This window comes from Meriones unguiculatus, chromosome 1 (genome assembly GCF_030254825.1).
Source record: "Meriones unguiculatus strain TT.TT164.6M chromosome 1, Bangor_MerUng_6.1, whole genome shotgun sequence".
NCBI lineage: Eukaryota > Metazoa > Chordata > Mammalia > Rodentia > Muridae > Meriones > Meriones unguiculatus.
Genome location: NC_083349.1, coordinates 170,090,102 through 170,104,079, shown reverse-complemented (window position 1 = coordinate 170,104,079; position 13,978 = coordinate 170,090,102). Strand labels below are relative to the sequence as shown.

At 44.8% G+C, this 13,978-nt stretch overlaps 1 protein-coding gene across 3 annotated transcripts in view; it reads right to left on the bottom strand.

Annotated features, from left to right (window-relative positions):
* Positions 1–13,978, bottom strand: part of Kcnj1 (potassium inwardly rectifying channel subfamily J member 1) — a 31,171-nt gene that overhangs the window by 183 nt on the left and 17,010 nt on the right. For 2 of the 3 annotated variants that reach the window (XM_060371411.1, XM_021651585.2), the window contains one exon: positions 1–6,349. This exon is cut by the window's left edge and continues 183 nt beyond it. In XM_060371411.1, coding sequence (XP_060227394.1) covers positions 5,210–6,328 — 1,119 coding nt within the window. In that variant the 5' untranslated portion in view covers positions 6,329–6,349 and the 3' untranslated portion in view covers positions 1–5,209. Of the gene's footprint in view, positions 6,350–8,461; positions 8,624–13,978 lie in introns of those variants that run through there. The other variant, XM_021651584.2, reaches the window with a different exon arrangement.

The following is a 13,978-nucleotide window of genomic DNA, read 5'->3' as shown; positions in this document are numbered from 1 at the left end:
GTTTCTAAGCCCTGTTCTGTGACATAAAATCTCATGAATTCTTTACATAATTATTCAAAGAAAACAGTCAGAGCTGGGGATTTAGATTGGTATTTGATCCTCAGTACAGGAAGAGAAAAAGAACAGACAAATGCAAGCACCAGTTATTGACTTCAGCAAGAAAAGTAAGAAATTGACAGGTCAAGCTGTTGAAAAATCACATTGAGGAAATAGCAAGTTGACCTTAAGGCAATGTACTGTCTGTGCATCCTTCACAGGATGGAGGGCAGACAATATAGAAAGTCTTCAGTCATACCACTGTTAACATGTGACCTACATCATTTTTTACTATTGCATATTGAATAGGACAAAAATGTTTTATCCACAAACATCGATTCTACAGTTCATAGGTGCCCCTCCCAGCTGCCTAAGCCCTTGCTCTAAGTGAGAAAGACCCCAGCTACCTCATCATGGAACTCTCAGTTCCTAGCTCACAGTGAGCCCCAAGCAAGCATCTGTTGGTTTGAAATAAAATCCAGAGCCCAATGTCCTGATTTCCACACCTGTGTAGCACAAGAATGTGAGGTCTGTTCCATGATCGGTGGGCTTACCTACACACCCTTTGCATTCAGCTCTCTCGGTCCTGCCCTGTGTCGGCACTTTAGTCACAATCTTTCTAGAGAGGAAATTTTGTGTCTTTTATTTCCTTCAACCCTTCCACAACCCTATCTTCAAAGTCCTTTTGTTTGGTTTGGTTTTTTGTTGTTGTTGTTTTGTTTTGTTTTGTTTTGTTTTTTGAGACAGGATTTTTCTGTGTAGCTCTGGCTGTCCTGGAACTCACTCAGTCGGCCAGGTTGGCCTCGAACTCACAGAGATTCACTTGCTTCTGTCTCTGCCTTAGAGACTAAAATAAAATATTACATAGTTTTTAATTATAAGTGCCTATAAGCATAAGCAGAAGGCCTAGCACATGCAATCGGTATGTGTGTGTATATATGTTCAGCGCACCTAACCATGAAATATGTACAGATTGTACAATTTGCACTAACAAGCCAGACAGAGCTTCAAGACACCTACAGCAGTCCTGGTGTTCTGCTATGCATTTTACCTACAGCACACCACAAGACAAAACTATAATCTTAGGAGGACTTGCTAAGCCTGGTCAGGGATGCTTTCCTGAATGCTAGCCATGACTCACTTCTCCCAAAGTGTACAACCAGACGAAGGGTGCTCATGCTCTGTGGGTTACAGGCCAATGCCTGAGAGTCCTGTGTATTTTACCAGAGGGCAGAAGGTCTATCTCAGGATTCAGAGAAAAGGAATTAGATTCATAGGCTGTCTGGCTAGACCAGCTGGGTCTGGTTCCCAACGTGCTATTGGCTATTGGCTATTGGCTTGCTGGGCAAGATCCTTATTTCAGCTGCCTCACCTGAAAACTAAGCACAAAAATAGCACTGACCTCACAAAGCGGTTATGAAAATTAAAAGGGGAGGTGTATTTCATGCTTGAAGCAGAACCTGAGGCAAGTAAACACTCAGTAGGCATCCCTACCCTGGGTTTCTCCCTGCATGGAGGGTACTTGTGTCTAGAACATCCAAAGGATGCAGAGGTGGGCTGGTTGGAGGTACATGCTGGTTCCCAGCCCAGTCGATGTACAAATCCCCTTCTGTGAGGCTCCTCTCCAAGAGTCCAGCTGTGTGCATCTGGCTGGAGAGATTAAAGTATTTTTGAATTCCTAACCGAATGTTCTTTTAATGGAAACTTAATGACAGACATTGAAATAGATTTCCTCCAGAAGCCCTCCCCTCCTGCATGCCCCCCGCGTGACTCTGTGTTGCGCAGTTCCCGATAACCTTTATTCCTTACCCCTGGACTTTTATCTCCCCAGTGACATACAGCCCTTACTGGACAGAAAGAGGAAATTCCAGTCATTGTTCTTAAACTTCTGGCTTCCAAAATAAAATGCTCTATCTCCCCTGTCAAGCCTTGATTGACACACACTTCCTGTAATGGCAGACAGCAACGGCCCAGGGGTGGGGCCTAGGGTTCATTTGCATTCTTGCCACTAGAAATTTTCCTATTGTTTGTTCTAGAAAGAGGATGAGTCTTTATACCAGTCACAGAAGCGTTGTTAAAGACTCATTTCTGGGTTTAATAAAAACCTCCACAAAGGATGTAGCCTAAGCCTTCCCGACATGTACCCAGGAAACCTATCCTTAATGTCCTAAGCCTTTTGGTGGTTATCTCACTGTGACTAGAGAGGCTCTTTCTTTCTGCCCTTTGGTCTCTCAAAACTTCACTCTAAATTCTGACTAGAATGGTTCAAGTAGGATTCAACTGTCCATGTCAATGTCCCTACAGCAACAGGGATAGATTGGGCAAGCCAGGAGGGATCAACATGAAGAAAACTTTGACTGTAACAGTGTACCGTAGGATGTAGCTTTTCTTAAAGAAGTGTAGACTTGCTTTTGAAGTGGATAGACACTAAATACAGTAAGCTGGCATACTTACAAGTAACAGTGGTTCCAGTGTGGTCATGTCCCACTGGGAAAACGGTTTCTGTGCTGGAACAAAGAGCTGACCTTTCACCCTGGCATTCACCTACAGCCCAGTTGGCCTCCCACTCGTGTCCCTCCCCCCCCCCTTTGTTTTCTTTCCTCACTGAATTTGTTGTCATGTTAGCATCATTATCACCCTTTATCCAGTGCCCAAGGTTTTTTAATTCTGGCTTTGAGCTCCAAGCACACCTGAGAACTCTCAAGAGTTGCCTGACCCCAGAACCTCCTTTCTAAGAGCTTTATGGGATGTGTTTAATGTGTACAGAGAATTTGCATTAAAAAAAAAGTGAGACTCCAACAGCAGAGTTCCGGGGTTCTGGTAAAGGAATATGAAGAAGCAACCCAGAAACATACCAATCAGAAAGCTTTGTATTGCTCAACTGCCTTAACTCTCAAAAGGATGGCTTGTTCCTGAGACTCCCAACAGTCCCCCAGCACCCTGCTGGGGAGCAGAAGAGAACAGAGTAGTTGCTCCGAGTGTATGGCCTTAATGAATACCATTCCTGCTGGTTTATAAGGAGCTGCAGAGTGGCAAGCCCTCCTGTCCACGGGCCAGAAGAGAATTCCAGCTTCCTTGAGCTTATGATATCTGATTTCTTTTAGCTTTGTCAGCAAGTCATGTCATGGACTCAAAGATTTACAGGCACACACTAACCTTCAGGGTGGGCCAGATGCATTCACCACTGTAGCCACTGGCAAGATGTGACACTGCTCTGGACCATGGCAAGGGTATGTGTATAGATCTGCGCAAACCCCTAACCTAGAAAAACAAAGTTCTCCCCACTGACAAGGGTTTGCTGCTGTCTTTCTTTGTGCCAAGATCCATGCTGGAGAGATGTGCTGTAGCTGGACCAGAAGGAGCTTGGCTTCAGCCTGGCTCACTTCCTCCCAGGAAGTCTAGACAACAAACATGGTTTGCCTCCTTCCCGCCTGTCCCACCCCCTTCAGGAGAGAGTCTGCCTTGGCAAGAATGTTTTTCCCCATCACCTTGTCACAGTTAATGCATAAGTGAAACTTTTTTTGCTCAGGCAGTTTCAAAAATTTTTTAATCACATACTGAAAATATTTTGATTTTTGAGCAGCTTTCAATTCCACTTTTTTTTTCAAGGTGCATTCAGAATAACAAGGGGTGGAAATGAACAAACAAGGCATTCACATTAGAACCTTCCTTCAAAGTAAATTCTCCTGCTAAATGGTTCCCTTTGGAGGACATAGGGATGGCCCCCAGGGACAAGAAAATAGCAATATCCTCACTGTATCTCTCTCCCTCCCCTTTCATACCTAGAATTTTAGTTCAAGCACTAGGCAGAGAAATACCTCCTTCAAGCTGACCAATTTCATAGTACTCAGCACCATAACTCATAACCCATCCATTGAATATTGAAAAAAAAATCACCATGGCATGTGTGTATATGTGTGTGTGTGTGTGTGTGTGTATGTGTGTATCAGAAGTTGGCATAAGATTTCTTCCTTAGTCATTCTCTGTGTCACTTTTCAAATTGTATGTGTATGGTGTTTTGCTTGCATGTATGTCTGTGTACCTGGTGCTCATGGAGGCCAGAAAAGAACATCAGATTCCCTGAACCTGGAATTAGAGACAGTTGTGAAACACCAGTGGTGCCAAGAATCAAACCTAGGTCCGCTGGAAAAGCAGCCACGGTGCTTCTAACCACTGAACCTTCTCTCTAGCCCCATTCACCATATTTTTTTAACAGTCTCTCAATGAACCTGGACCTCACTCATTCAGCTGGCCAGCAAGCCCCAGACATCCTTCCATCTCCACCTCCCCATTACCAGGATTGGGGAGGGGGCATGAGGTCCAAACCCATGTCTTCAATCTTGTAGAGCAAACACTTTACAAACTAAGCCATCTCTCCCATCTCCTCACCAACACTTTCAACTCAAGCATTCTCCTTCACAGGAGGATGCTCATTTAGCATCTAAAGAATGGACTTGGCCGCCATTCAGTGTAACACAGGAGATCATGCAGGCCAAATTCTATATGGACTGCATCATCTGGGAAAGTCACAAAGCCTGCTGGGTCATCCTGTTCCTCTCTACCTCGGGTTCAGAGAGGTGCAGTCACTGGATGCCACCTTGCCCCTTCTGAAACATGGACCCAGACTCAGACAAAGGCTTCAAACACCAGAGCTTGAGAAGTTTAGAGCTGAAGTGACAGCATCTTATGGGCAGTGATTGGTTGTCTCATTCTCCAACTCAGGAGACAGATTTTCCATTGATAAAACTCTAAGATAAAGTGGCCTCTTTCTCATCCACAGAATCAAATGGAAAAATACGGCTAGTTCCCGAAGTTATCCAAAGCTTGTAGCTTCTTCCAGGAGTTACCTACAAGCATCTCCATTGTCTGTCCACGTGACCTTGGATGACTTTGTTTCCATCAACACCATTTGAGCTTACACAGTCATGGTGAAGATTCCAAGTGGACTCCTATGGCTTCCACATCCCAGTTTTATTCATTTGAATCCATCAAATGCTTACTGCTGTAGCCTTACAGAACTATGAGTCTTGTAGAGTCATAGCTATGGGGTTCAGGGATGACTGTGCTGGTAGACTTTGCAGGTTCTCATCCTGCTTTCAACACCCCCAACTCTTGGTTGCTTCAGCTAACCATTAGGTTTATGGGAAGCTTTTTGCAGATAGAAAAGCCACTGCTACATTTGGGTGTCATCTGTTTCATCAACTTCTGACAAGACAAAGTTAGGGTTGTCATAGCCTCTCTTCATCCTGGCCCTGGCGTCTTTCTCATTATACAGGCACATGGCACAGTGAGGTGTCTCCACTTCCACCGTCTTACTAAAGTTATGGAAATCCACTCGGTATCTCCCTTCCTTGGTCTTGGATACTATTGGAACAAAACGGTAGCCCCAAAGCACCTCCTCTGGGACATATGATGTGCGGACTTGGCAGGTTGCACTGGTGGATTCCACTGTACCGTCTAAAAAGACGACTAGTTCAAAGTCCTGCTGGGACAGTGTTTCTGCCGCCATGTGGAAGAAAGGGCTGTTGTGGTCAATGACGTGGTAGATTGTCAGTGGGGAGATGAAGAACAAATTTTCATTGCCAGCATCAACTACGAAGTTGATATTGGTCTGATCCAAAATAATGGTCTCTCCTTCAGGAGTGATGGTAGTCTTCAGAAGCTTGCCATATATGTGGCTGCCGATCAGAAGGCTCTTCCTAAGATTCGCCACTCGGATGAGAAGGCAGAGCTTCCCACCACGCTTGCTGATTACCGCATTCTTGCTGAATGTAATGGTCTTAGCACGCTTTTTGGGCCTAGAGATCTTGGCTAAAATGGCACCGCACATGAAAGAATTGATAATCACTCCAAGAATAGACTGGAAGATAAGTAGGAAAATGGCAGTGGCACACTGTTCTGTCACAAATCTGAATCCATAACCTATGGTCACTTGAGTCTCCAGAGAAAACAGAAAAGCCGAAGTCATCCCATTAATGTTCTCCACACAAGGAGTACGATTGTCAGGTGGGTAGAACTCTGGGAGGTCCTTATGAACATATGCTACGACATACCACAGAAGACCGAAGAGAAACCAACTCCCCAAGAAGGCTGTGATGAATACAGTCATTTTGTACCTCCATTTGAGGTCAAGTACAGTTGTCCAGATGTCCACAAAGAATATAAACCTCGACTGTGCATCCACATTGCCAAACTCAATGTTACACCTTCCATCTTTGGAGACCAGCCTTGCTCGTTGCCGAGAACGCCCAAAAATATGAGTGACAAACCATTTCCGAAGATGTTTGAACATCCTTTCTGTCAGTGCCCTGATCTGAAAACACATCAAAGGGGGGGGGGGATTGGGGTAAGATTATAGTTGTAGCAGTGGTGATCTCGGTGACTCACATACAAACCCAAACGCCTCTGAAAAGAGGATTCAAAATCATCAGGCTTGTTCATCATTTGTACAAGCTAGTTTGTTCTGGATGCAATAGTAAACCATTCAAAGCTTCTGTGTCACATAGAAAGTGGAGAAGACACTGAGTGAAAAGTTGCCAACAAATATGTTCAAGTGTTTCCTGACTTCAGTCAGTCCCATAGGACCTTAAAAATGAGGTGCCTTATTATAACCTGTACTTTTATTTATTAGATATTATTATTCAAATCATCTCCTCTGCATTAAAATGTAGCCTGCTGCTATACAATAATTTTTTGTGAAATCATAAGCCTGGGGCATTATGTGATATGAGTAACTGAAAAAAGGAAACTCAACAATACATCAGTATATCCCCTAAATCACCTTGTTTTCTACTACAAATACATCAAGAGATTCTGATCTGGTGTAGTTCTACCTTTAGTAAATGAAGGTGCTAAGATTCAAAAATTTCAAAGACTTCTTCAAAGTCATAGATGTAACCAATGGCCAGAAGTATCCCACCAGCTCACTGCCTTCTTTCTAGTCATGCCCTGGCTCATTTGTCAAATACCCTATCCTAAAATTGTGCTTCCCTCGAACACTCCAAGACAGGACCGGCTAAATTCTTCCTGATTTGTTTAGCAGAGCTCATAACCCACCAGGTGATCTCAGAGGCTCTGTCAGAGGATCTCCGTGCCTGTTTCCACTCATTCCCCATGGTCTGCCAAGATTTCCAGCAGAAATAGAATGAGGGTGTACATTGATATTCCACACTCTCAACTGGATGCCAAGCTGATGAACACTGACTTCACTGACATTCGGTGAAAGTAGGACCATGTTTAACTCATTCCTAGACCCCACCATCTAGTTTGGACTGGGCGCTTACCACTCTCTAGATCAGCGTCAAGTATGATAACTGGGATAACACAGTGACAGGATAAAGCCCCTCAGAAGAATGTCTGCTCACTGGCTTTTTATCAGAGACAGATATGTGTGTATGATAGAGAGAGAGATTCTGCAAAACAGAGATGGGGCTTTCCCCTAAACAGCCAACTACAGTGAAACTCAAGGGTCTTAAGCCTAGAATACCTCTTCCACTGCCTCCCCTAACACCCCCCCCCCGCATAAAAAAATCAAGGTGTGTCCATTGTGGTTAGTACTGTCTTTGTGGTATTTTTTCATTAAATGCAAACATATTTTTAAAAATAGATCTCAAAATCCCCCTTCAAAATCTGTTTGCTCACAAGAAGTAGGAAGTGAAACCAGCTCAGTGACACATTTTAAAGAAAAGTGATATTCCTCAGCATCTCGTTCCTGACCTTAACCCGGGTGAAAATACAAGCGGCCACAGCAAGTAGGAGCAGTGAGACAAAAGCCATGGCCATAGTGATCTGGGATGTATAGGCCAAGATCAAGAGAGAGTTACCAAGAGAGCCAAAGAAGTCTTTTACATACTCTGAGAGCCCTGTTCATCCCTCACTGGCCTCAAGTCTAAGCCCTTGAAAACACTGAGAGAACCCTGTCCATTCCTCATTGGCCTCAAGTACCCCAAGAATTTAGACTAAGGGATAGCCCCGGGTGGGGAACACAGAGGACAAAGGCTTCTTCCCAGTTACTGCCTTCCATTGCACATGTAGCTGCTGTGGCATGAGCAGTATTCTGTGATGACAGATGCTCCTGCCCAGGTTCGTGGGAGCTCAGACCTCCTCACAGGTTGGCTTTCACCTCTTACCAATTCTGTGAGCATCCTTACCCATGGAGCCCCTATACTCTTTCTTCACCTCACATTATAATTCAAGATGCCTTCTGAAACATCAGCTCCCAAGCTTTTCTTCCCCTCCCCCCTTCTAAAATTTGCTTCACTTTGCACTTGAAGGGTATTTCTGTAAAGTGAAGACATATCCCCAGTAAGTTTGGGTTTTCCATGACTGTGTTGGCAAAATAAAACATTGACTTCCTGGCCTTCCAGGTGGTGAGACAGGAGCAGGCTGTGGCCCACAGTGCACTCCCCAGACTGTCTGCACTTACCAGCACTCTGAAGACAGTCCGATCTGAAGCATCCATGGTGGACAAAGCAAGGCAGTGGTGCTGCTGGGAGTTCTCTGCACCAAGGCTGACTTCTTTTAGGCCCAGCCTAATGAATCTTAAGCTTCAGAATGATGCTTATTTGGGTGAGCTTTCAATGGTTAACTCAAGAGTGGTTGTTCTCAGACTAAGCCTGCAGCTAGGTATATATATATATTTTTTTCAAACCTCACATGGCTTGAATACCGTCATGCTAAGACATGACAAACCACCAGCTGAGGTCCTGGGCAGCAGACTGGATTGGATACCAGCATGGCCCCCCTTTCCTTTGCCACGCTCTATAGCTCTCTGGCTGTTCTCTTAAGTCATGCCAAATGACTTTGGCTAGAAGCACTCAGTTATCATCAATCTGCCAGTCAATTTTCTGAAACATACTGAATACTAACCTTTCCAGGAGGGCACAAAGATACAGGGAGATGGAGAGTCATAGATGGGGACATGTTTGCAAGACAAGAATAAAGATCATACCACAAAGAAACAAGATACATTAATCTCTCTATACAACAGCCACTCTTATGTAAGAAACTGAGATATTATTGTGAGGTTTAATCTAGAAAAACTGGACTTTCCTGAAGGTGAGCTTTACACATACCGGATTAGCCTATGGTGTTGATTTGTATGTTGAAAGAGTGAGGAGAGCTAGACAGCCCAAAGAAACGGGTAAATCCATCCACTTACCAAACCCATCAGTCACACGGTAGATCTGCTATTATGCAGATCCCGCTTTGCTTGGACTGTGCTATTTAATCTAACCACAGACAGAGCCGATGTGCACTTATGAGCAACTGGACAATTAGAGATTATCACTGGTGTCTTAGGTTATATAATGTGCCCCAGCTTTTAGGTTCTTTTCTATTGAAATCAGTAAATCTTAATAGCAAGCAAAGGGCTGCACAGTAGCTAATATTTACCCAGGTATCCTTGGTGGCTGGCAAAAACAAGTGGATTACATTATTGCTGTTTGCTCTTTATGCCTTAGCATTCTTATTCTGTAAATGGAACATTTGCAGAAAACAAGATTTTGCCCTACACTTCCAGCTCATTGGCTGTGTCTGCTCATTCCTTAGAATTTGAAAGATAAGCAGAACTCTTCCTGTACTCAAGGGGCTCACAGTCAAAGATGGGGAGGTGAGCTTAGCATGCCGAAACCCATTGTCGTTTGTGTAGTCCCAGAAGATAATCTTCCCTAAAAGACTTCTCATTAGCTATTGATCCAACCTCTGAGGATGTGTTTCAGCCAATTGCAAACAGCTTTCTATATATATATATATTAACATATTTATCTATTAGTCCATAGTGACATGTTGATGCTACTGTGTGTATCTGCCACTGTGCTTAGACATCTCAGAAGTAATGCCACAGGGACACCATTTAAACAGATTTTGTTTAAAATGTGTCCTTGTCAGCACGCAGTTCCCAGGGAGGCGAAGGGAGAGGACAAGATGAGTCCATAAGCAAACAGACAAGGGCTGTCACTGTGATATGAAAGAGCAGGTACCCTCCAGGGAGTGCCTATTGGGAACAGAACAGTGACACAGAAGCCAGTCCCTGAAGATGTGTTAGAGTCGCAGGAAGCACGGATTTCATAAACAGTTTCTGAGTTGTGGTAAATAAATAGATGGATGTAGATATTAATGCTGAGAGCTGATGGTTACCCATACTGTCATCAGCTCCTCTTCCAGAAAAGCTATTTTAGGAGAGTCATTCTTGTGTGAGATGTATAACAGTGATACCCTGGGATTAATTGTGTGTGTGGCCCAGGCAGTAGTACACAAGAGAAGCCAGCACATGGGAGCAGAAAGAAGATCCAGGGTAATACCCACTAGAGTGCTAAAGGAACTTGCTAAAGCCTATGGCTTGAAAGTCAGGCAGGGAGCAAACTCAGTGCTGGGTAGCCATTTCTGTCTTTGCTGTTTCTGAAAAGAACACCCATCCTCTCAGAGCTCCAGAGATAACTCATACTTCTAAGTCAGCTGGAAACACCTCTGTGTAGAAGTCCTGGAAAACAACTGTATCTTTCTCCATTCTCCTTGACTCTGTAAAAACACACTCTTCATTTGCATGCCACATCCACTCCAGCAAACTCGCTCTTTTCAAGTTCATGCTCCCTGCTAATAAGAACCTACATGCAGAGCTGGTTCTTGAGACATCCAACAAAGAACACTTATCACTCCACCTCTTTCCCAGCCCAGGCTGCCCAGTGACGGAGAGAGAGGAGGCGCAGTGCCTGTATTACCCAAGAGTTTGAATTACAGGGGCTATTGTGCCTTTTAACTAAATGTTTCACAGCTCCTACACAAGCTCAGTTTAACTCTAGGGTATTTCTGGGAGTCGAGGTTTTATGTTAGAGTAGGAAATGTGAGCTAGGTGGTCCAAAAGCAGATGTCAAATGATTTTTTCTAGTCCCCTGGTAACTCCAGTGCAGAAGAACTTCAAGTTTCTATGAAATTGTTCTGTCTTATCTCAGACCAAGAATCAATCGGCATCAACAAAACATCTCTGGATCTTCCACAGTGATGTATCCCTGGGTCTCTGGTGCATCCTCTCTGCCGTCTTAATCAAAGGACTTGAGCACATGCCCTGCTTATTGGCTGTGTACTAAGCACCAGGTACCATGATAGGAGCAGAGAAGCAGTAGCCCCTCCCTACTTTGCAGCTGCTCCTGGAGAGTCACTTAGTAATGCACAAAAAAAAAAGAAAAAAAAAAGGGACCCATGAAGTTTAAGCTTGACCTCTTGAGCCTACCTTGGCTTTTGTAGAGTTCTCTTCTGTGAAGATCATCTGAGGATGTCTGAAAACATCTGCAAACCTGAAGAACCTGTGGAACCCCAAATCCTCTGCCTTCCTGGGCTGCCTCTAGTCTGTCCAGAGCTCCCAAGGTGGGAGGCTTTTTGTTGGGCATGTGAGAACTTACCCCTGACACCCTTGGCATAACTAGTTCAGTGGTTCTCAACCTTCCTAATGCTGCAGCCCTCTAGCACATATAGTTCCTCATGGGATGACCCCCAACCATTGCTACTTCATAACTGTAATTTTGCTAATGTTATGAGTCAGAAAGTAAATATCTGATATGTAGGATGTGATATGTGACTCTCCAAAGCTGTCAAGACCCACAGGTTATGAGCTGTTAATCTAGTTCATTTAGAGAGGTTAGTTAGACTCAGTCCTTCCCAGTCTTACATCCCAGGTTTGTAGCAGAGCATCTGAGCCCCTTGCCTTTGCCAGGCTAGACTGGGAATGCCTGGCAAAATATATCACTGTTGAGGGCAAGGGGGCTTCATGACCTCTCCCCCAGGAAACCAAAGTAGCCTATTCAGGGTGTGAATGCAACCTAGGCCTTCCTGAGACCCTCTCTCTCTTTCCAACAGGGAGTTTGGGAACAAGCTAGAGGGAGCCATACAGTCTAGTAGCATCCATGCCTTCGCAGGTACACAGTGTTCTGCAGGTGTCTCAGGGCATCTGTTCACAGCCCCATTACCTGAATGAGTCAGTGTGTTCTGCATGGGAAGCAAAACATAAGAATATAGGTGACCTGGGCCAAGAATGTTCCCAGGACAAAGGCTTCTGCAGCTTGGCAAGGTAGTAGTGTTCCAGCTCGTGTCCACAGGCCTGGACTTGAACTCTAGCTGTGCCACTTAGTGGCCAGGTGAGCTGAGCAAGTCGAAGCCTCAGTTTCCTCATATGTGAGGTGGCTCTAAAGCTATCCTTCCAAATGCCGTGTAGCAGAATATGCAAAGTCCCTAGAGCATGCAACAAACCGTGGCAATGGTTATTGATGGTCCCAAACTGAAACCAGCACAGCAGTTTAGTCAAATATCACTGACCCTCACCACCATGAACTAACCCATGGTCAAACTGTAACTGCACCTAAGGAGAAAAGGAAAGGCGGGGGGAAGGGGAAGGTTCTAGCCACATGGGTGTCTATGAATGATGCTGGCTGCAGAACCCACTTCCTCATAGGAAGAGACAGCCTACGAAAGGCAAAGATGCTTTCAGGAAAGATTGGTCAATAATAAAGTCAGAAGCCTTTTCTCAGAGAAGTGAGAATGGGATAGGGAGAGCAAACCATCCTTACAAGCTTGACCGGAGGCCTGGTTCCTAAGCAGGACGCTGATCTTCTCTGCCACAGAAACTAACTAGACTGCGACCAGCTTCACTGCTGTGTACACTTGTTCTCTGAAAAGGCGGCCTCTTGTCTGGTACCCATAATCAGATTGTGATGGATAAACTGTGTCACAAACATCATCAACAAAAGCACTTTGCTCGCCACAGGCCTGAGGAGTAAGAGTACTTGCTACCCATGCGTAAGGACCCGTGTTCAAATCCCAAGAACCCAAATGAAAAGACCATGCATGTATTCCAGTCACACAGTGCTTTCAGGGCAGAGACAGGCAGGTACATGAGCTATAAATGGTGAAAATCGACATTCTGGTCTGCTTGTCTACAGAAGTCACGTATGCATGTACCGCTCTGCGCAGGTTTGTTCTGCTATGAAGATGTGAAGAGCCGAGAAAGCTACCAAAGGGCACACAAGAGGCCATGGCAAGGACTGAAAGTCTGCAAGTTCATGTGTTAAATGCTTTCCAGCTAACTCATTCGTTGGGGGTCACTGTGCATCCTGAGAGAATCATCTCTCTCAGAAGCAGAAGAGGACCTCTGATTTGGGTCCCAGAGATAGGCACAGGAGCTCTATCGTTCTTTTTGATAAGCCAGACTGGGAGCAGACAAAGCTGCACTCAGGTAAGGTGCTCATGAGGAATGACCAGCCTCTGACGGCAGCATGTTTGCTGCGGGATTAGAAATGAGCACTTTGGGTGCTGTAAACTTCTCCTGTGTGGCTTACCAGCACGTTTTCTAGCGTACCTCACAACTGTTTCTTAGGGTCCTTTGAAAAAGGTGGCATGTCACAACCATGCAGAGAAGGATACTTAGTCTCTATCCAGAGTTTTTTAGTGTAGCACTTCTCCAGGGTCTATGAAGATGGCAGCAGAGAATAGATCTACCCAAGGGGAATGGGGGCACAAAGGAAACTGGCAATACAGTGGCACTCCTAGGACGCCGATAGGAATGTTCTTAGCAATCTTCACTTTTCTTTCTTTTCCGTGTTTTTGTTTTGTTTTGTTTTGTTTTGTTTTTGTTTTTGTTTTTGTTTTTTTGAGACAAGGTTTCTCTATGTAGCCCTGACTGTCCTGGAACTCACCCTATAGACCATGCTGGCCTTGAACTCAGAGATCCACCTGCCTCTGCTGGGATTAGGGTTATGCGCCACCACCGTCCAGCATACTCTTTACTTGTAAGCCGGAGAGCTCAGTGCTTTACCAAGGGAAGGCCTTGCTTTATTGCCGGTGAGTAGACTGAGCCACTGGCAGGGGAAGAAAGCTTGGAGGCTTAGACCCCAGCATGGATGAAGATAAAAAACCCCAATCCCTCTCCTGACCTAGAAAAGTGTGAGAAGTTGCA